Source organism: Scyliorhinus canicula, chromosome 15 (assembly GCF_902713615.1).
Source record: "Scyliorhinus canicula chromosome 15, sScyCan1.1, whole genome shotgun sequence".
Lineage (NCBI taxonomy): Eukaryota > Metazoa > Chordata > Chondrichthyes > Carcharhiniformes > Scyliorhinidae > Scyliorhinus > Scyliorhinus canicula.
The window spans coordinates 27,900,624-27,922,955 of NC_052160.1; the positions used below are offsets into that span (position 1 = coordinate 27,900,624).

The following is a 22,332-nucleotide window of genomic DNA, read 5'->3' on the forward strand; positions in this document are numbered from 1 at the left end:
TCGCGTTTTTGGGGCTGTTATTTATTCATTTTGGTGCTTTCTTGTTTTTTCACTGGTGGAGGGCTGGAGAGCTATTCGCGGGCCCCCTGGGTCACGCGCCCTTCTTTTTCCCGCGTGTTGGGGAGGGCCTGGGGGGTTTTGTGGGCACGTGGTGAGCCGAGGGAGGGTCATGGCTGACCAGCGCAGAGGGCGGGGGAGGACTCCCCCGATTTGGCTGGTCACATGGAACGCGAGGGGACTGAATGGGCCGGTGAAGCGGTCCTGGGTCTTGGCGCACTTGAAGGGGCTGGGTGCGAACGTAGCCATGCTCCAGGAGACGCACCTTAAGGTGGCGGACCAGGTGAGGCTGAGAAGAGGTTGGGTTGGGCAGGTGTCCCACTTGGGGCTAGATGCGAAGAATCGAGGGGTGGCGATTTTAGTTGGTAAGAGCTTGTCGTTTGCGGCGTCGAGTGTGGTGGCGGATAGCTGTGGCAGATACGTAATGGTGAGTGGTAGGCTTCAAGGGGAGTGGGTGGTTCTGGTTAATGTGTACGCCCCCAATTGGGATGATGCAGGTTTCATGCGGCGAATGTTGAGCCGGATTCCGGACCTGGAGTCGGGGGGCTTGATTTTGGGGGGGCATTTTAATACGGTGCTGGACCCAGCGCTGGATCGTTCGAGGTCTAAGACGGGCAAGAGGCCTGCGGCGGCCACAGTGCTGAGGGGGTTTATGGATCAGATGGGAGGGGTAGATCCTTGGAGCCTTTTTTGAGGCCGGGAGGTAGGGAGTTGTCCTTTTTCTCCCATGTCCACAAGGCTTATTCCGGGATTGATTTTTTTGTACTCAGCAGGGCGCTTATCCCGAGAGTGGTGGGGACGGACTATTCGGCGATAGTCATATCGGACCACGCTCCGCATTTGGTGGACCTGGAGCTGGGGGAGGGGAAGGATCAACGCCCGCTGTGGAGGCTAGATGTGGGACTTCTGTCAGGGGAGGAAGTATGTGGGCGGGCCCGGAGGTGCATAGAGGGGTATTTGGAAGCTAATGATAATGGGGAGGTGCAAGTTGGGGTGGTCTGGGAAGCGTTGGAGGCGGTGGTTAGAGGGGAGCTGATATCTTTCGGGCGCACAGGGAAAGGGGGGAGAGGGCTGAGAGGGAGAGGTTGGTGGAGGAAATGGTAAGGGTGGATAGGAGGTATGCGGAGGTCCCGGACGAGGGGCTTTTGAGGAAGCGGCGCAGTCTCCAAGCGGAGTTCGATATACTGACTACCCGGAAGGTGGAGGCGTAGTTGAGGAGGGCACAGGGAGCGGTAGACGAGTACGGGGAGAAGGCAAGTTGGATGCTGGCCCACCAGCTCCGGAAGCGGGAGGCAGCGAGAGAGATAGGGGGAGTTAGGGATGTGAAATGAAAAAAAATGAAAATCGCTTATTGTCACGAGTAGGCTTCAATGAAGTTACTGTGAAAAGCCCCTAGTCGCCACATTCCAGCGCCTGTCCGGGGAGGCTGGTACGGGAATTGAACTGTGCTGCTGGCCTGCTTTAAAAGCCAGCGATTTAGCCGAGTGAGCTAAACCAGCCCCTAAACCAGGAGGGAACCTGGTGCGGGGTGCTAGGGACATCAATGGGGTGTTCAGGTCCTTCTACGAGGCGCTGTACCGGTCGGTGCCCCCTAGGGAGGGGGGCGGGATGGACCCCTTTCTGGACAAACTGGAGTTCTCAAGAGTGGAGGAGGAGCAGTTTGAGGGGCTGGGGGCCCCAATCGAGTTGGAGGAGCTGATTGAGGCACTGGGGAGCATGCAGACAGGGAAAGCACCGGGACCTGATGGGTTTTCGGTGGAGTTTTATAAGAAGTTCTCAGACCTGCTGGGCTCGCTGCTTGTGAGGACCCTGAATGAGGCGAGGGGGGGGGGGGCGGATTTGCCCCCGACAATGTCTAGGGCAATAATTTCACTGATTCTGAAGCAGGATAAGGACCCCCTCCAATGCAGGTCTTACAGGCCGATCTTGCTCCTCAACGTGGACGCAAAGTTGTTGGCCAAGATACTGTCCAGGAGGGTGGAAGATGTGGTCCCGCTGGTTATCCATGAGCAGCAGACGGGGTTTGTGAAAGGGAGGCAGCTAAATGTCAATGTGCGGCGGCTACTTGATGTTATAATGATGTCGGCGGCGGATGGGGAGGCGGAAATAGTAGCATCGATGGATGCGGAGAAAGCTTTTGATAGGGTGGAGTGGAGCTACCTGTGGAGGTGCTGAGGCGATTTGGGTTTGGTGAGGGATTCGTTAGGTGGGTGAAGCTGCTGTATAGTGCTCCGGTAGCGAGCGTGGTGACAAATGGGAGGTGGTCGGAGGATTTTCGGTTGTCCCGGGGGACGAGGCAGGGGTCCCCCATGTCTCCTCAATGTGGAAAAGAGTGAGCTGTTTGTGCTGCACTTGGGGGACAAGGAGAGGGAGATAGGGGAGCTCCCGTTGAAGAGGGTGGAGAGGAGCTTTAGATATCTGGGTGTCCAGAGAGCCAGGAGCTGGGGGGCCCTTCATAGGCTAAACTTTTCGAGGCTGGTGGAACAGATGGAGGAGCAGTTCAGGAGGTGGGATACGTTGCCACTCTCCTTAGCAGGCAGGGTCCAGTCGGTTAAGATGACGGTTCTCCCGAGGTTTTTGTTTCTCTTCCAGTGTCTCCCCATCTTGATCCCGAAGGCTTTTTTTAGGAGGGTGAATAAGAGTATTCTGGGGTTCGTGTGGGCGCGGAAGGCCGCCGAGAGTGAGGAGTGTATTCTTGGAGCGAGGCAGGGAGGTGGGTGGTTTGGCGTTGCCCAACCTGTGTGGGTATTACTGGGCTGCAAATGTGGCGATGATCCATAGGTGGGTGATGGAGGGGGAAGGTGCCGCATGGAAGAGGATGGAGGCGGCGTCCTGTGTGGACACGACTTTGGAGGCACTGGTGACGGCCCCGCTCCCACTCCCCCCGGCAAAGTATTCTACGAGTCCAGTAGTGGTGGCTTCCCTCAAAATTTGGGGCCAGTGGAGGTGGCATGGGGGGGGGAGTGAAGGCCTCAATCTGGACCCCAATACGGGGTAACCATCGGTTTGCACCAGGGAGAATAGATGGTGGGTTTTTGAGTTGGTATAGGGCAGGCCAACTCGATGGGAAGTTTGCGACTTTAGAGTTGAAGGGGAAGTGGGGTCTCCCCCCCGGGAATACTTTCAGGTATATGCAGGTTAGGGCGTTTGTTAAGCAGCAGGTGGCGGAGTTTCCGCTACTGCCGCCTAGGGGGGGTGCAGGATAGGATGCTCTCGGGGACGTGGGTCGGTGAGGGTAGGATCTCGGCAATTTATCAGGTGATGCAGGAGGGGGAGGCCTCGGTAGAGGAGCTGAAAGTGAAGTGGGACGAGCAGCTGGGGAAGGAGATCGACAAGGAGACATGGGCAGACACCCTGGGGAGGGTGAACTCGTCCTCTTCTTGCGCTCGGCTCAGCTTAATTCAGCTGAAGGTGCTGCATAGGGCGCATATGACTGGGACCAGGTTGAGCCGATTCTTTGGGGGTGAGGAGGGGTGTGGGAGGTGTTCGGGAAGCCCAGCGAATCACACCCACATGTTCTGGGCATGTCCGGCGTTGGAGGGTTTCTGGAAGGGGGCGGCGGGGACCTTGTCCAGGGTGGTTGGTTCCAGGGTGGAACCGGGCTGGGGGCTCGCTATTTTTGGGGTAGCACCGGAGCCGGGAGTGCAGGAGGCGAGAGAGGCCGGTATTCTGGCCTTTGCGTCCCTAGTAGCCCGGCAAAGGATCCTTTTACAGTGGAGAGACACGAAGCCCCCGAGCCCAGAATCCTGGATCAGCGACATGGCTGTGTTCATTAAACTGGAGAGGGTCAAGTTTGCCCTGAGGGGGTCGTGGCAGCCTTTTCTTAATTTCCTGGTGGAGTGTTAGATTCCCATTCATTCACATCCAGTCTGTACCATTTGTTCTGCTGGGTAGTTTAAGCTTTCACACCATGGCTCCACTCCATGCTGTTGAAGGGTGCCAGTATTGAAAGGTTCTGCAATGGTCATCAAGCTTCAGTCCAATGTCTAAACATAATATCCCACAACATCACACCCACACAACCCACACTGATGAGCCGGAGTAGAGGAGGTTAAGTTTACCTGCACAGCTGAGCACATGGTTCTTGGATCATAAACTCGTAGCTTCTTATCCTAGTAACAGGAGAAAATTGTTATGATTAAGGAAAAAAGGGTTGTTCACAGTTAGAGAAAGAGACATTGTTTTAAAATAATGTATTAACATCTAGAGCAACAAGAAACACAGGCCAGTTCGTTCAAGTCATCACATACTACCCAGAGGCTGGGCAACATTCTTCAAAATGAGATTTTAAAAATTAATTCATGAGATGTGGGCGTTGCTGCATGGGCATGCATTTTTGCCCATCTCTAATTGTCCTCTAAAACAGTGCATCTCAAGCTATCTGATGTGGCGGACCGGCAGTTTTTTTTTTCAATGTGCCAGGGACCGGTGAGCGAAAGAAGCCAATCCAGGATTACTGTCTCTTTCTTTTCTGGAAACACTCCAAGTACCGGCAGACGATGGCTCGCATACCGGCACCGGTACACTTTGAGAAGCACTGCTCTAAAACATAGTGGTTAGCTGTCTTATTGAACTCTGACAGTCCACACTCGCAGAAAGAACAGGAGTGCTTTGGTTTGGGTGGGGGAGTGGGGGTAGGAGGAGGAAATCCTGATGTCAGGGAGTTAGACATGGCAAACAGCGGAGGGGGAAAAAAGAGACAAGACACGGCAGGGGGGGGCCCGGGCAGGGCAGAGGGGGGCCCGGGCAGGGCAGAGGGGGGCCCGGGCAGGGCAGAGGGGGGCCCGGGCAGGGCAGAGGGGGGCCCGGGCAGGGCAGAGGGGGGCCCGGGCAGGGCAGAGGGGGGCCCGGGCAGGGCAGAGGGGGGCCCGGGCAGGGCAGAGGGGGGCCCGGGCACGGCAGAGGGGGGCCCGGGCACGGCAGAGGGGGGCCCGGGCACGGCAGAGGGGGGCCCGGGCACGGCAGAGGGGGGCCCGGGCACGGCAGAGGGGGGCCCGGGCACGGCAGAGGGGGGCCCGGGCACGGCAGAGGGGGGCCCGGGCACGGCAGAGGGGGGCCCGGGCACGGCAGAGGGGGGCCCGGGCACGGCAGAGGGGGGCCCGGGCACGGCAGAGGGGGGCCCGGGCACGGCAGAGGGGGGCCCGGGCACGGCAGAGGGGGGCCCGGGCACGGCAGAGGGGGGCCCGGGCACGGCAGAGGGGGGCCCGGGCACGGCAGAGGGGGGCCCGGGCACGGCAGAGGGGGGCCCGGGCACGGCAGAGGGGGGCCCGGGCACGGCAGAGGGGGGCCCGGGCACGGCAGAGAGAGAGAGGGAGGGAATGAGAGTGAGAGACAGACGACAGAGAGTGGTTAGCACCGTTGCTTCACAGCGCCAGGGACCCGGGTTCGATTCTCGGCTAGTAATAATAATCTTTATTGTCACAAGCAGGTTTGGATTAACGCTGCAATGAAGTTACTGTGAAAAGCTCCTAGTCGCCACATTCCGGCACCTGTTCGGGTACAGAGGGAGAATTCAGAATGTCCAATTCACCTAAAGGCATGTCTTTCGGGAATTGTGGGAGGAAACTGGAGCACCCGGAGGAAGCCCACGCAGACATGGGGAGAACGTGCAGCTTCCACACAGCCAATGACCCAAGCGGGAATTGGACCTGGGAGCCTGGTGCTGTGAAGTAAGTTCTCAGCACTGTGCTACCGTGCCGCTTGGGTCACTGCCTGTGCGGAGTCTGCACATCCTCCCAGTGTGTGCGTGGGTTTCAGCTGGGTGCTCCAGTTTCCTCCCACAGTCCAAAGATGTGCATGTTAGGTGGATTGGTCATGCTAAATTGCCCCGTTGTGTCCAAGAGTTAGGTGGGGTTTCTGGGTTATGGGGATAGGGTAGAGGTATGGGCTTAAGTAGGGTGCTTTTTCAGGGGCTGGTGTAGACTCAATGGGCCAAATGGCCTCCTTCTGCACTGTAAATTCTTATGGTCTATGAGAGAGTGAGAGAAACAAAGACCAACAGACTGAGAGAGAGAGAGAGTGAGAGTTATCTCAATTCGGGAACATGGGGAGAATTCGGAGCGGGTGGAGATGGCAAGGCTGGTACACGAGATCCTGAGGATGGATAGAAAGTATTCGGAGGCTCCGAAGCCATGGCTATTGAAGTACAACCAGAGGCTCCAGATGGAGTTTGGGTTCGTGTCCACAGGGAAGGCGGTGGGGCAGCTGTATCCTGGGGGTGATGGGCGAGGATCAAACCGGTGTCGTGAAAGGGAGACAATCAACTGCGAGTACGAGGAGGCTACTCAACACAATTATGATGCCTTCGGAGGAGGAGGTGGTGGTGACGGCGATGGACGCGGAGAATGCATCTGATCGGGTCGAGTGGGAATATCTGTGGCAGGTGCTGGGGGCAGTTTGGGTTTGGGCAGTGTTTGTGGACAGGGTCCAGTTACTATTCAAGGCACTGGTCGCAAGTATGTAAACGGACCGAGTGAGCTCGGGATATTTTGGGTTGCATCGGGGGAAGAGGCAGGAGTGCCCTCTCTCCCCGTATCTCTGATTTGGCTATAGAGCCGCCGGCAATGGTACAATGGCGCTTACGGCGTCGAGGCACTGGAGAGGGATTGTGCGGGACGGGGACGCCGAGCATAGGGTCTCGCTGTATGCAGACACCCTGCACATTTCATTTCAGACCTACCGGGCAGTATTGGGGACATTATGGGGGTTTTGGCGGAATTTGGCCAGTTCTCCGGGTACAAGTTGTATATGGGAAAGAGTGATGTGTTCCCGATTGAGGGCAGGAGAATAGTTCAGGGGAGCTGCCATTCAAGGTGCTGGGGGCAGGTTTTAGACAATTGGGCATCCAGGTGACATGGGGCTGGGCGCAGCTGCACAAGCTGAACTTGACTCAGCTGGTCGAGCAGATGAAGGGAGACTGTAAGAGGTGGGATGTGCTGCCGTTGTGACTGGTGGGGTGGGTGCTGACAGTAAAATGGCGGTACTGCCAAGATTTCTGTTCATGTTTCAGAACCTCCCAATCTTTATCCCGAAAGCATTCTTCAAAAAGGTCACTGCACTGATCTCTGGGTTTCTGCAGGTGGGAAAGACCCCACAGGTCAGGAGGGCTTTTCTGGAGTGAGGGCAGGGGGTTGGCTTTGCCGAACAGAAACTATTACTGGGCGGCAAACATCACCAGGGTAAAAAACAGGTCGTGGGGGAGGGGTCAGTATGGGAGCAGATGGAGGTGGCATTGTGTCGGGAAACAAATTCAAGGGCTTTGTTGTCAGCTCTTCTGCCGTTCTCACCGACCAGGTACTCCGTGAGCCCAGTGGTGGTGTCAGCATTTGGGACTGGAGGGTGTATCGGTATGGGCACCGATCTGCGACAACCATAGGCTTGCGACGTAGAGGGCTGGATGAGAGGTTTCGGGGGTGGTGCTAGGCAGGGATTCAGCGATTTGCCGATTTGTTATCAGGGACAGATTTGCAAAGCTGGAGGAACTGGAGGAATAGTACGAGTTGCCCAGAGGGAACGGTCTCAGGTACTTGCAGGTCCAGGATTTTGTAAAGGAAAAGGTGCTGTCCTTCCCTGGACTGCCGCCCCTGGGGTTGCAGGATAAGGTGCTGTCGAAGGAGGAGATAGGGATGGGGGAAAGTGTCTGTGGTATACAAGGAGTTGATGGACTGGGAGGGGGCCCTGATGGGTGACATGAAGTGCAAGTGGGAGGAGGAGCTGGGAGGGGGGCTGAGGCCCTGCGGAGGGCGAATGCAACTTCGTCGTGTTTGAGGTCAAGCCTCATCCAGTTTAAAGTATCATAGGGCACATATCGGATGAGTAGGTTTTTTTGAGGCGGTAGAGGATAGGTGTGGGCGGTGCATGGGGAGGCCCGCAAATCATGTCCACATATTTTGGGTATGTCCGAAGTTGAAGGGGTTCTGGCAGAGATTCACGGACATAATGCCCAAGGTCCTGGGGTGAAGGTGGCCCCAAGTCCAAGGATAGCAATATTCGGACTCCGGTGTCTGAAGACCCGGGAGTCCAAGGGGCTAGAGAGGCTGATGTTTTGGCCTTTGCCTCCCGGATAGCCCAGAGACGGGCTTTGCTCAGTTGGAGATACACAGAGCAGCGGGGGTGTGGGTGAGTAACCTGGTGGGATTTCTGAGGCTGGAGAAGGGCAAGTTGGTCTTGAAGGGTTGATCGGTGGGTTCATTTGGAGGTGGAAGGCAGTTATCGATTTCATAAAGGGAGATTGAGGTGTCAGCAAAGGTGATGTGTGTTAAAATGGGCAGGATGGGAGAAAGGTGGAGTGGGTGTTGGTTATTTATAATGTTGTACGATTTTTCTCCTGCTTTGTTGGTTTATATGAAAATGTCTTGAATAAAATCTTTTTTTTTTTTAAAAAAGAGCACACGCGCCGGCCCAACCGCGCCAGAGCGACAGCGAGAGAGCCAGCGCGACAGCGAGAAAGACAGAGCGCAAGAGAGAGCACGAGAGAGACAGCGACCAACAGACAGAGTAATGGACAATGAGCGATAAACAGCCAGTGAGTCCAACAGACGGGGAGATAGAGAACGACGGAGAAACACACCGATAGTTTGGGGGGGGGGGGTTTGGGAAATGGACAATGAGTGGGTCGGCGGATCCACAGAGAGAGGCAGAAGGGAAGACGGATAGATAGAGTGAAAAGCCAGAGAGAGATGAAGGTGGGGCTAGGCGGATAGAGAGGAAAAGGAAGCTATAGATGTCAAATATAGGGAATGGGCACCACCCACTGGTCAGGATTAGTTATGACTCAATACTTTGGAATACTGTAGTAATTGGTGCCTTCCTTCTCTTGTCAAAAGGAGCATCACACCCTGTAAAATTGTTGTTCTTTTAAATAAGTAAAACTGTAAAAGTCTTAGTACTCCCCAACTAATCATACTACAAATCTATTCAAGCCTTACAGGTAAAGACAGAAAAGAAAATCCTGCAAACGTGCAAGCCAGCCTCGACTGAGAGCCCCCGACTCCCTTTCTCTACTGCTATTCCTTTATCAGAGTCACAAAGATAAGGTTCAGAATGGACAGGGACAGGGACAAACCACTAATCCAGCTCCTTGCCTGCTCCAAAAACCAATTTGGATTGAATCCGATTCATGGTTCCCACATAGAGACATACCAGATCCCAGGCATTACACCTCATGCCAGATCTTAGCCAGAAGGCAGAGAAGCTATTTTGGCAAAACAATTTCTTAATCCCAGTTGCCTCTTTCTTTCACACAGACAATAGTAGAAAAGGGAGCAGAAAGCAGTGGAAAAGTATGAGGAATACTAATGGGACTACAGTCTTAGAAGTTCCCTGGATCGGATTGTCTGCATCGCAAATTATTAAAATAAATTATAGCAGCGAGGTAGTGGATGCATTGGTTGTAATCTTCCAAAATTCTGTGGATTCTGGAATGGTCCAGGGAGATTGCAAAACCATAAATGTGACATCCATATTCAAGAGGAAGACAGAAATCAATAGACCAGTTAACCTGATACCTGCCCGTCATATCAAAATGCTGAATTCCATTGTTAAGGAAGTCATACGTAGTTACCAGGCCATTAAGTCATAATACCATCAATCAAAGCAGAGTTAATGTGGTTTTTGTGAAAGAAAGTGTTTGTCAAATTTATGAGGGTTCTTTGAGGATTTAGCAAGCAGAGTCGGTCAAGGGGAGCCTGTAGATGTAGTATTTTTGGTTTCCAAAAGACAGTGAATGAAGGGCCACATAAAAGGCTCATGCACAAGACAGGAGCTCATTGCGTTGGGGGTAATATCCAGAATGGTAGAGAGTTGGATAGCTAACAGAGACAGAACAAATGGATAACTTTCAGGTTGGAAAACAGTAACTAATGGAGTGCCGCAGAGGTCAGTGCTGAGGACTCAACTACTTACAAATCTATATTAATGACTTGGATGAAGAGATCAACTGAACTGTCACCAAATCTGCCGACAATACAAAAATAGGCAGGAGTCAAGTTGTGGGTGGAGGACGACAAAGCCAGCAACGGGATATAGGTGGGTGAAGTGAGTGAGCAGAGGGCAGCACGGTGGCATTGCCGTTAGCACTGCTGCCTCACGGCGCCGAGGTCCCAGATTCGATCCTGGCTCTGGGTCACTATCCATGTGGAGTTTGCAAATTCTCCCCATGTTTGCATGGGTTTTGCCCCCACAACCCAAAGATGTGCAGGCTAGGTGGACTGGCCACACTAAATTGCCCCTTAATTGGAAAAAAAATTAATTGGTTCTCTAAATTTATTTAAAAAACAAAGGAAAAAAAAGTGAGTGAGCAGAAATTTGGCTGATGGTGTACAACGTGGGAAAATATGAAGTTACCCACTTTGGTAGCAAGAATAGAAAAACTGAATATTATTTAAATGAAGAGAGGCTACAGAATGCTGTAGTGCAAAGAGAAGAGTGCACTCGTACATGAATCACAAAAATTTAGTGTTAAAGTACAGTTGCAATTAGGAAGATGGTCCAGTTGCATTCCCACAAAACCTATAGAGCATCCATGACCTCACAGAAAAATGTAGGCACCTCGTACAATTAACATTCTTTAAATTGAAGGAAGTTTTATTTATCGGATTGCAATTTGGAGTGTTTGGTGGAATGGTGAGAACATTCGGCTCTCCAGCATCAAGGGCATTAAAATCCTGTGTAAAGTGGCAAAGTAGTCATAAGGAAAAAAGGCCCTCAATATTCCCTTCAGCAACTGACACGTTTCAAAACTTCTGGAAGAGCTCTGCAACGTCAGAAATGTTTAGTAAGAGATAGAAGTATCAGTGGGCCTTATGGCATTTGCACCAGACCCATCAGACAATGTTGGACCGTCTCTCGCTGTCTCTCCCTCTCTGATCAGTGGCAATTACCTTACACGATGTGCCCAGGAGGCAGCCGTCTTTCTTCCAAGCCAAGCTCTGGATTTGGTCCCCATGATCTTCAAGAGCTGAGAGTAAAGACAATATGGAGTGAGAGAATTTTACACCTCTTGAACCACTGGTACCAGTTTGATACAAAGAGAGCGTCTTTGAGACATTGAGCCGTAAAAATCCATCTGGTTCACTAATGTCCTTTAGGAAGGAAATCTGCCGTCCTTGCCTGATCTGGTCTACAGCAATGCGGTTGACTCTTAAATGTCCTCCGAAATAGCCGAGCATGCCACTCAGTTGTATCTGACTGCTTAAAATATCTCGAAGGAACAACACTGGACAGACCACCTGGCATTAACCTCGGCACCAGAAATGACAATAATAATAATCACTTATTGTCACAAGTAGGCTTCAATAAAGTTACTGTGAAAAACCCCTAGTCGCCACATTCCGGCGCCTGTTTGGGGAGGCTGGTACGGGAATTGAACCCGTGCTGCTGGCATTGTTCTGCATTACAAGTCAGCTATTTAGCCCACTGTGCTAAACCAGCCCCAAACAATGGCAAATTGTTGACCCTGCAAAGACCTCCTTACTAGCTTCGGTCTCACAGACTAGTCAAGCAACAACCTGACAGTCATACTCACCGAATCATAACGTACAGACCATATCCCAGAACACCATCATCACCACCCCTGGGAATGTCCTGTCCCATTGGCAGGACAGATCCAGAGGTGGCAACGTAGTGGTATACAGTCGTGAGAGAGTTACACTGGGAGTCCTCCACATTGACGCTGGACCCCATCAAGTCTCATGACATCAGATCAAACACGGGCAAGGAAATGTCCTGCTGATTACCATGTACCACCATGTTGAACTTGGAGGAAGCACGGAAGATGCAAGGGCACAGAATGTACTCTGGGTGGGGGACTTCAACGACCATCACCAGCAGCACTGCTGACCAAGAAAGTTGAGTCCTAAAAGGACGCAGCTGCTAGACTGGGTCTGCGGGGAACCAACAAGAGGGAAAAACATAGATGGCCTCATCCTCACCAGCCTGCCTGCTGCAGATGCATCTATCCACGATAGTATCGGTAGATGTGACCACTACACAATCCTTCACATAGAGGAAACCCTTCATCGTGTTGTGTGGCACCACCACTATGCTAAATGGGATATATTTTGAACAGATCTAGCAACTTAAGGCTGGGTAATCATGAGGTGCTGTGTGTCATCAGCAGCAGCAGAATTGTCTCTGACACAATCCATAACCTCATTGCCCAGCATATCCCTCACTCTGCCATTATCAGCAATACAGGGGATCACCCCTAGTTCAATGAAGAATGCATGCTAGGAGCAACATCAGGCATACCAAAAACTGAGGTGTCAACCGGGTGAAGCTACAACGCATGCCAAACAGTACAAGCAGCAAGTGATAGAGGCAAGCGATTTCACAACCAACTGATCAGATCTAACCTCTGCAATCTTACCGCATCCAGTCGTGAAATGGTGGTGGAAAATTAAACTCTCACTGGAGGAGGAGGTTCCACAAATACCCTAATCCTCAATGATGGGGGAGCCCAACAATTCAGTGCAAAAGATAATAAAGCATTTGCTTTTAATCTTCAGCCAGATCCATCTCGGTCTCCTCCGAGATCCCCAGCATCACAGATGTCAAGTCTTCAGTCAATTTGATTCAGCCCACATGGGATATCAAGAAATGGCTGAAGGCACTGGATACTGTAATGGCTATAGGCCCTGACAATATTCCGACAATCCCGACAGTGTAAAAGGCCATTCAGCCGATCGATTCTGCACCGACCCTTCGAATGAGCACTCTACCCATGCCCACTCCCTACTATCCCCATAACTTGAACTGCACAGCCCTGGACACCAAGGGGCAATTTAGCATGACCAATGCACCTAACCTGCAGATTTTTGGATTGTGGGAGGAAACCGGAGCACCCAGAGGAAACCCACACAGACACGGGGAGAATGTACAAACTCCACACAGGCAGTGACCCAAGACTGGAATTGAACCCGGGTCCCTGGCGTGGTGAGGCAGTAGTGCTAACCACTTTGCCGCCATCAGTACTGAAGACTTGTGTTCCAGAACTAACCGTGCCCCTAGCCAAGCTCCTCCAGTACAGCTACAACCATGGCATCTACTCAGAAAATTGCCCAGGTATGTTGCGTACACAAAAAGGTCAAATTCAACCCAGTCAATTACCCTTCAGTCCACTCGATCATCAGTAATGTGATGGAAAGGGTCTTCAACAGTGCTATCAAGTGGCACTTGCTTGGCAATAACCTGCTCACTGGCACTCAGTCTGGGTCACTCAGCTCCTGACCTCATTACAGCCTGGGTTCAGATTTGGACAAAACAGCTGAATGACAAAGTTGAGGGGAGAGTGACTACCCTGAGATCATGGCCATATTTGACAGTGTGGCATCAAGGAGCCTTAACAAAACCGGAGTCAATGGAAATCTGGGGGAAAATTCTCCAATGGTTGTCATGTGAGAGTACGTTTAAGAAATGGATGTTTAAGCAATGTATCTTTAAGAAATGGAGCAGCTCATATTACTGAAGTGATGCCAGAGTGTGGGTGGAGCTGGGTTTTTAGCTCAACCATTTTGCAGTGTTTTGGTTTTCAGTTTTGAGGAAAAGAGAGGAAAAGAGCTTGGGTGTGTGTGTTTGCAGTAAGCTGGATCTGCTGTGATCTCTGCCATGAAAGACTATCTCTGAATCATTTGGGTGATTTAAACTCATAATAGTAATGTCTTTAACCTGAAGTGTTTCTGTCTAAAGGTGTTAAATCTTTTGGAGGTTTGAAGGAACATTTTGAGGGATTATTTAGTGTTGTATTATTTTCAGGGTTATCTTTGAAGTAAGGGGTGTTAAGGGATCCAATGTTTATTTAAAAAGGTTAAGTTGAATTCATGGAATAAACATTGTGTTGTGTTTAAACACCCACGTGTCCATAATTGCAATACCACACCGTGTGCTTCAAAAGCAACAATACATTAAAGGGAGAAGTTGGTTAAACTCCACGATACATTTTGGGGTTCTGAAAACGCCGCTCCCATAACACTAGCACAAGAAAGGTGGTTGTGATTATTGGAGGTCAGTCACCTCAGTTCCAGGTTATCACTGCAGGAGTTCCTCAGGGAAGTGTCCGAGGCCCAACCATCTTCAGCTGCTTCAGCGAAGATCTTCCTTCCAACACAAGGTCAGAAGTGGAGATGTTTCCTGATGATTGTATAATCTACAGCACCATTTGTGGCTCCTCAGATCCTGAAGCAGTCTGTGCAAGACCTGGACCATATCCAGGTTTGTGCTGGCAATTGATAAGTAACATTCACACAAGTCCAGGCAATGATCACCTCCAACAAGAGAGAACCTAACCATCACCCTTATTTATTTAATTCCTTTTTTAAATTTTAAGTGCCCAATTGTTTTTTTCCCTCCAATTAAGGGGCAAATTTGCGTGGTCAATCAACCTACATTGCACATCTTTGGGTTGTGGGGGTTGAGACCCATGAAACATGGGGAGACTGTGTAAACTCCACTCAGACAGTGACCCAGGGCCAGGATTGAATCCGGGTCCTTGGCATTGTGAGGCAGCAGTGCTAACTGCTGTGCCATCAGGCTGTCCATCATCATCACACCTTTGACACTCAATGGCATTATGATTGCTGTATTTCCCACTATCAAAATCCATTGACCAGAAACTGAAAGAGCCATACAAATACTGTGGCCACAAGAGCAGGTCAGAGATTGGGAATCCTGCGGTGAGTAACTCTCCTGCTAACTCGCCAAAGCCTGTCCACTATCTGCAATGCAGAAGTGAGGAATGTGATGGAATACTCTGCCCATGACTGGACGAGTGCAGCTTCATCAACACTCAAGAAGCTTGATGCCATCCAGGACAGAGCAGCCCACTTGATTGGCAACCCATCCACAAACAATCATTCACTCCCTCCACCACTGACACAGTAGTAACAATGTACACCATCTACAAGATATGCTGCAGGAATTCACCAAGGCTTCTTCAGCAGCACCATCTAAACCCACAACCGATACCATGGAAAGGACAAGAGAACGAGATACATGGGAACACCATCACCTGAAGCGTCCCTCGAAGCCACTCACCATTCTGACTTGGAAATATGTCGCTGTTCCTTCATTGTCACTGGGTGAAAATCCTGGAACTCCCTCCCTAGAAGCACAGTGGGTGCACCTGCACCAGACGTTTCAAGTAGGCAGTTCACCACCATACCTCAAGGGCAATTACGGATGAGTATTAAATACAAGCCTAGCCAGTGAAGCCCGCATTTCTTGAATGAATATAAAAGACGGCTCCGTGATTTGGCTGGGTGCAGTCCACCGGGAGAATGACAGCCGCAGCCCAAAAGAATGAAGAGCAGAAATGCCAATGCCAGCAGCAGAATTTTAAAACCCTGAGAAACGTAAATGTCCGGCAAAGGACAAGGAAGAGCATGAAAACCCACTCTACTTGACCATACGGTGAGGCTAGAAAGGTAACCAGTTGCATTGGAGAAAACGTTGCTTCCCAGGTGAGAAAAGGTGAACAGAAAGGCCGGATCTGGGAGCAGAGATAAAGAAAGACAACATAAATGCTGCTTCTTCAGTTTTTTTTTTTAAGTGGAACTGGTTGACCAGCAATGGCCAGACAGTGCACAGGACTGTTAGTGTGGGTTTGGATGAAGGAGGTGTGGGTGGATCCATACCATCAAGACTGTCACGAGCAAGGCAGAGGAGGTTCTGCAGAAGTGCACCATTATTACCAAGACCGTACCTGTGAAACTCAAGTTGGTTGGGATCTGCTGTCAGATGAGGATCAGTGGCTACATCCTCGAATTAAAGGAACTGGAGGAATTCTACCTGAGGAAGTTCAAAGCTTTGGAGACTTAGCGGTTCAAATTAGTACTATTTGCATTCCATGGACTGCAGTGAATGAGAGATCCATCTTTGTTGCATCTGCTATTTAATGTGCAAGTTATTTTTTTAATATAAATTTAGAGGACCCAATAATATTTTTCCAACTAATGGGCAATTTAGCATGGCTAATCTACTTATCCTGCAAGTTTTTGGGTTGTAGGGGTGAGACTCATGCAGACACGGGGAGAATATGCAAATTCCACATGGATAGTGACCTGGGAGTGGGCCCTCAATGCCGTAACAAAGCAATGTTAACCACTGCGCCACCGTGCCGCCCGTGTTTTGGTTTATATTGACTGCAAACTTGCCTGTTAATTCATCTTTAATTCCTCATGCCGCCGAGGATCCGGGTTCGCTCCCGGCTTTGGGTCACTGTTCATGTGGAGTTTGCACATTCTCCCCGTGTCTGCGAGGGTCTCACCCCCTCGACCCAAAGATGTGCAGGGTCAGTGGACTGGCCACGCTACATTGCCCTTAATTGGAAAAAATATGAATTGGGTGCTCTAAATTTTTATTTTTTTAAAATTAATTTTTAATTTATGTTGATTTTGATTTCACTGTTAAAGTAAAAAGTTATAAAAGGCAAAATCATGCCCATTAGTTTTCTCTTTGGGACCGTTCAATAATTTTTTTAAATTGATGTTCTTTTTAGATCTCCACAAGGATCATAACACTAAAGAACTTTGCAACATCCAGAGGTAGAGAAAGGCACTATATAAATGCCAGTTCTTTCTATACTGCAATGCACACTATCAGAAGTTTTACAAATCTTACCTGTCAGGGCTTTCTGTTGAGTCAGGTCCCATATTTTGGCAGTATTCCCAGCTCCGCTTGCTAACACTCCATCTGCGGAAGGATGAAACACCACACATTCCACCCTCGCAGCTTCTGGTCCCAGAGTGACGCTCTGTGCAGACGATATTTGCTCAACAGCATCGGGTAATCGCCACAGCTTCACCTGACCATCAGAAATATTCAGCCTTAAACACAAGGACTATGTTCCATTGTTCTGCCAATGCACTGAGTACTGCTCGCTCCCACGGCAAAGCAAACCAAAAAGGTGATGTACAGTGCCCTACACTCCCCCATCCACCATCCCAAGTAGGAACCGCTTGCATCACTACATGGAGCACCAATTTCCTCCTGATAGAATTTCCTCCCCTCCCACAAAGAATGCCTCACCAAGAATGGCATCTTACCGTCACATCAGCTGAACACGTTGCCAGCAACACATCATCAAACGGGGAGAAATCAAAATCAGTCACCAGATCTGTAAAGGAGAAGGAAACGGTCAGTGTCGACACTTCATATCTCACCACGTAGGGTACAGTAATCTAGCAGTTATGTTGCTGGAGAAGTAATCCAGGGGCCTGGAATAATGATCCAGAAATGAGTTCAAACCCCACCACAGTAGCTTGAGAATTTATATTCAGCTAATAGAAATAAATTTAGAACAGAAAACTGGTCTCGGCAGCCACGAAACAGCCAGATTGTTGCGAGAACCCCTCTGGTTCACTCAGGGAATGAATTTGCCAGTCCTTATCCGGTTTGGCCAACAAGTCATTCCAGACACACAGCAGTGTTGAAATAACCTTGCAAGGCACTCTGTTGTTTTCAAGAAAGTAGCTTACCACCACCACAAGGATAATTAGGAATGAGCAATAAATGCTGACCTTGCCACCGATGCTCTCATCCTGTGAATGAATTAAAAAGACTGAGAGCCGGCAGTCCATACTGTAGCAATGCAATCAGCAAAGAGAGGCTGTTTCTCTTGGCTGGAGACTCCAGAACTAGGGGCATGGTCTCAGGATAAGGGGCTGGCCATTTAAGACAGAGGGGGGGAAATTTCTTCAGAGGTTGTGAATCTTTGGAATTCTCTATCTTAGGGAGCTGTGGATTCTCAAACCGTTGCATATGATCAAGACCGAGAGCAATAGTTTCTATGGACACAAAGGGAATCAAAGAATGTAGAGGCTAATTGGGAAATTGGAGCCAAAGTCAAAGATCAGACATGATTTTATTGAGGACCATTTAGCCTACTCCTGCTCTTATTTCTGTTCTTACATGATGTCAGTGCAGACTCTCCATATCTAGCAACAGAGGCCATTTAGTCCATTGAGTCAGTCTGACATTTTCTTTTACAAATTTAGAGTACCCAATTCATTTTTTCCAATTAAGGGGCAATTTAGTGTGTCCAATCCACCTACTCTGCACATCTTTGGGTTGTGGAGGCGAAACCCACACAGACATGGGGAGAACGTGCACACTCCACATGGACAGTGACCCAGAGCCGGGATCGAACCTGGGACCTCGGCGCCATGAGGCAGCAATGTTAACCACTATGCCAAAGCCTGTTCTGACATTTAATTAAATCACGGTTGATCTGCAACCTTATGTCATACACCTGCCCTTTTCTGATGGCCTTAATACCTTTGATGAACATGAATCTCAGATCTAAAATGAACGAAGGTGGCACACAGTAGTGTGCATATCTATGCCACACTGTATTAACTGATGGTTATTACAGTTACGCAGCTCTTTTGAGTTTTTTCCCTGCGTGACTGATCCTCTAACTACAAAGATGAAAAAGAGATATTTTAGTTTCCATCTAGCTGAGGTGGCTTCAGGCCAAAGAACATCCAAAACCCTCCTTTGAAAACTCTGCTTTCACATTTTAACAGCTGCGACAGATTTCACCACAAAGCTGGGACAGTCAGTCACATTCTTTCAAAAAACGTCAATTTGCTCAAACTTCCAACGTTAATTGATCCGACAAAAAATTCCAGGGGACGGCACGGTGGCACAGTGGTTAGTACTGCTGCCTCATGACACTGAGGTCCCGGGTTGGATCACGGCCCTGGGTCACTGTCCGTGTGGAGTTTGCACATTCTCAGTGTCTGCGTGGATCTCACCCCCATAACCCAAAAAGATGTGCAGAGTAGATGTGCAGAGTAAATTATCCCTTAATTCGTAGAAAAAAAAAAGTTGGGTACTCCAAATTAAAAACAAATTCCAGGATCTGCTTCTATATGTTTTTTTAAAAAATCAATTTAGAAGACCCAATTCATTTTTTCCAATTAAGGGGCAATTTTAGCGTAGCCAATCCACCTAGCCTGCACAACTTTGGGTTGTGGGGGTGAAACCCACGCAAATACGGGGAGAATGTGCAAACTCCACACGGACAGTGACCCAGAGCTGGGATTGAACCGGTGACCTCAGCGCCGTGAGGCAGCAGTGCTAACCACTGCGCCGCCGTGCTGCCCTTCTGCTTCTATACGTTTGCCAAAAATGATTCAGTTTTTCCTTGGACCAAACACTACCTGTGCACCAACTTAAAATCTATCCATAAGTTTTAAGAAATACAGATTTACAGGCTATAGACAAGCAGGCCAAGGGGGTCGAAAACATAACTTCTGTCCACCTTTAGTGGAGAAGGTAATTAACAATTGACCCAGCAGCAAGTTATATTTGCAGAGAGTGTTCCAAACTTCATCAACCCATTGCAAGCAGAAGGTTTGACATGATTCCTGAAAGTCCTGGCTCTAATTTTCAAACTATGTTCCACTGTCCTCAATTCGCCAACCAATAAAATGGGGTAGATAGAGAGAACCTATTATTGTTCCCCTTAATATAGAATCATGGAATGGCTTAGTACGGAAGCAGCCTACCAAATCTATGCTGGTTCCCGAATTCACTTAGTGCACATCTTGAAAACTTCCATCAAATCACCCATTAATCTTCTAAATTCCAGGGAATGCAACCCCAATTTGCGTAATCTCGAAATGAAAATCGCGTATTGTCACGAGTAGGCTTCAATTAAGTTACTGTGAAAAGCCCCTAGTCGCCACATTCCGGCGCCTGTCCGGGGAGGCTGGTACGGGAATCGAACCTTGCTGCTGGCCTGCTTGGTCTGCTTTAAAAGCCAGCGATTTAGCCTGGTGAGCTAAACCAGCCCCACAAGCGTAATCTCACAAGCGTAAATTAGAAGTTGGGGTACAGGCATCATTCTAGTAAATCTAGCACTCCAGATATGAACTAACCATGGCTAAAGTATAACTTCTGCCCCTTGTATTCTGGTGTTTTAGGTAAAAAGGTTAGCATTTCAGTATGCCCAATCCAGAAGATAGCAAAGAAAATATATTAATATATTGTGGGGAGGGGGGGGAATCAGAAATTAAAAACATCTTTCTATTTAATGACAGGTAATGAGAGTAGTAAACAAGACTGTTTAAAGTAATCCCCTCCTCCATAACAATTAGCCTTAATTTATTTCCTGTATCTGACCATGAACCCCAAAGTCTCTTTATACTTCCACTGTTTCCAGTTTTTCATCATCTAGAAAGTGCCCTGTTCTACCCTTTTAGATCCTAAGTGGATGACCTAATTTCACATTGAAATCCCCTTACCACAGTTTTGTCCATTCACTTAATCTCTGTAATGTTATTCTTCCATTTACAATACTGTATACCTTTATCTCATCAGAAAATTTGGATAGGTGGCTTTGTATTCAATTTTAAGCTGTTAGTAAAGACAGCAAAGTTAAGGCCCCAACTCCAATCTTTGTGGTGTTCCATGTGCTACAACCTGCTAATTACAATACCTGTCCATTATTCCTATTCTCTCTGCCACTTGCTACTCAGCCCATTTCCTATCCAAGTCAATAATTTATCAACTCCAAGAGGTTCAACAATCTTTTGAGGATGTTTACCAAATGCCTCCTGAAAGTCCATATAAATAACATCCAGAGACAATCTCCTGTCCACTGCTTTGGTCACCATTGTGAAAAATTCCATCAGGGTTGTCAGGCACGACCTACCTTTTACAACTCATGCTAGCCGTCTCTGAGCAACTAAAATTTATTTGGGTGTTCGGTCACTATCAAAGAACAAAGAACAAATAAAAGTACAGCGCAGGAACAGGCCCTTCGGCCCTCCAAGCCCGTGTCGACCATGCTGCCCGACTAAACTACAATCTTCTACACTTCCTGGGTCCATGTTCCTCTATTCCCATCCTATTCATGTATTTGTCAAGATGCCCCTTAAACGTCACTATCATTCCTGCTTCCACCACCTCCTCCGGCAGCTAGTTCCAGGCACCCACTACCCTCTGTGTAAAAAAAACTTGCCTTGTACATCTACTCTATACCTTGCCCCTCGCACCTTAAACCTATGCCCCCTAGTAATTGACCCCTCTACCCTGGGGAAAAGCCTCTGACTATCCACTGTGTCTATGTATGCCCCTCATAATTTTGTAGACCTCTATCAGGTCGCCCCTCAACCTCCATCGTTCCAGTGAGAACATAAGAACAAGGAGCAGAAGTAGACCGTCCGGCCCTTCGAGCCTGCTCCACCATTCTATAAGATCATAGCTGATCTATTCGTAGTCTCAGAACCACTTACCCGCATTCTCGCCATATCCCGTAATTCCTTTATTTTTCAAAAAAACATCTACCCTATCTTTAAATATATTCAATGAAGTAGCGTCTACTACTCCTTTCGGTAGGGAATTCCATACTTTAACCACCCTCTGAGTGAAGAAGTTCCTCCTTGATTCAGTCCTAAATCTGCTCCCCCTAATCTTGAGGATATGCCTTCTTGTCCTACTTTCACCTACCAGTGGAAACATCCTTTCTAATTCTCTCTTATCCATTCCCTTCAAACCAAGAACAAACCGAGTTTATTCAACCGCTCCTCGGAGCTAATGCCCTCCATACCAGGCAACATCCTGGTAAATCTCTTCTGCACCCTCTCTAAAGCCTCCACCATCCTTCTGGTAGTGTGGCGACCAGAATTGAACACTATACTCCAAATTTGGCCTAACTAAGGTTCTATACAGCTGCAACATGACTTGCCAATTCTTATACTCCATACCCCGGCCAATGAAGGCAAGCATGCCGTATGCCTTCTTGACTACCTTCTCCACCTGTGTTGCCCCTTTCAGTGACCTGTGGACCTGTACACCTAGATCTCTCTGACTGTCAATACTCTTGAGGGTTCTACCATTCACTGTATATTCCCTACCTGCATTAGACCTTCCAAAATGCATTACCTCACATTTGTCCGGATTAAACTCCATCTGCCATCTCTCCACCGAAGTCTCCAAATGTTCTAAATCCTGCTGTATCCTCTGACAGTCCTCATCATTATACGCAATTCCGCTAAACTTTGTGTCGTCTGCAAACTTACTAATCAGACCAGTTGCATTTTCCTCCAAATCATTTATATATACTACGAACAGCAACGGTCCCAGCACCGATCCCTGCGGAACACCACTGATCACAGCCCTCCAATTAGAAAAGCACCCTTCCATTGCTACTCTCTGCCTTCTATGATATGACCTAGCCAGTTCTGTATCCACCTTACCAGCTCACCCCTGATCCCGTGTGACTTCACCTTTTGTACCAGTCTGCCATGAGGGACCTTGTCAAAGGCCTTA

At 49.1% G+C, this 22,332-nt stretch overlaps 1 protein-coding gene across 1 annotated transcript in view; it reads right to left on the reverse strand.

The window, feature by feature from the left end:
* coro7 (coronin 7) overlaps nt 1-22,332 on the reverse strand; it is a 177,975-nt gene that overhangs the window by 130,335 nt on the left and 25,308 nt on the right. The window contains exons 5-8 of the mRNA XM_038820896.1: nt 17,097-17,167; nt 16,672-16,855; nt 10,938-11,014; nt 4,119-4,169 (exon numbers count right to left, since the gene is read on the reverse strand). Coding sequence (XP_038676824.1) covers nt 4,119-4,169; nt 10,938-11,014; nt 16,672-16,855; nt 17,097-17,167 — 383 coding nt within the window. The remainder of the gene's footprint in view (nt 1-4,118; nt 4,170-10,937; nt 11,015-16,671; nt 16,856-17,096; nt 17,168-22,332) is intronic.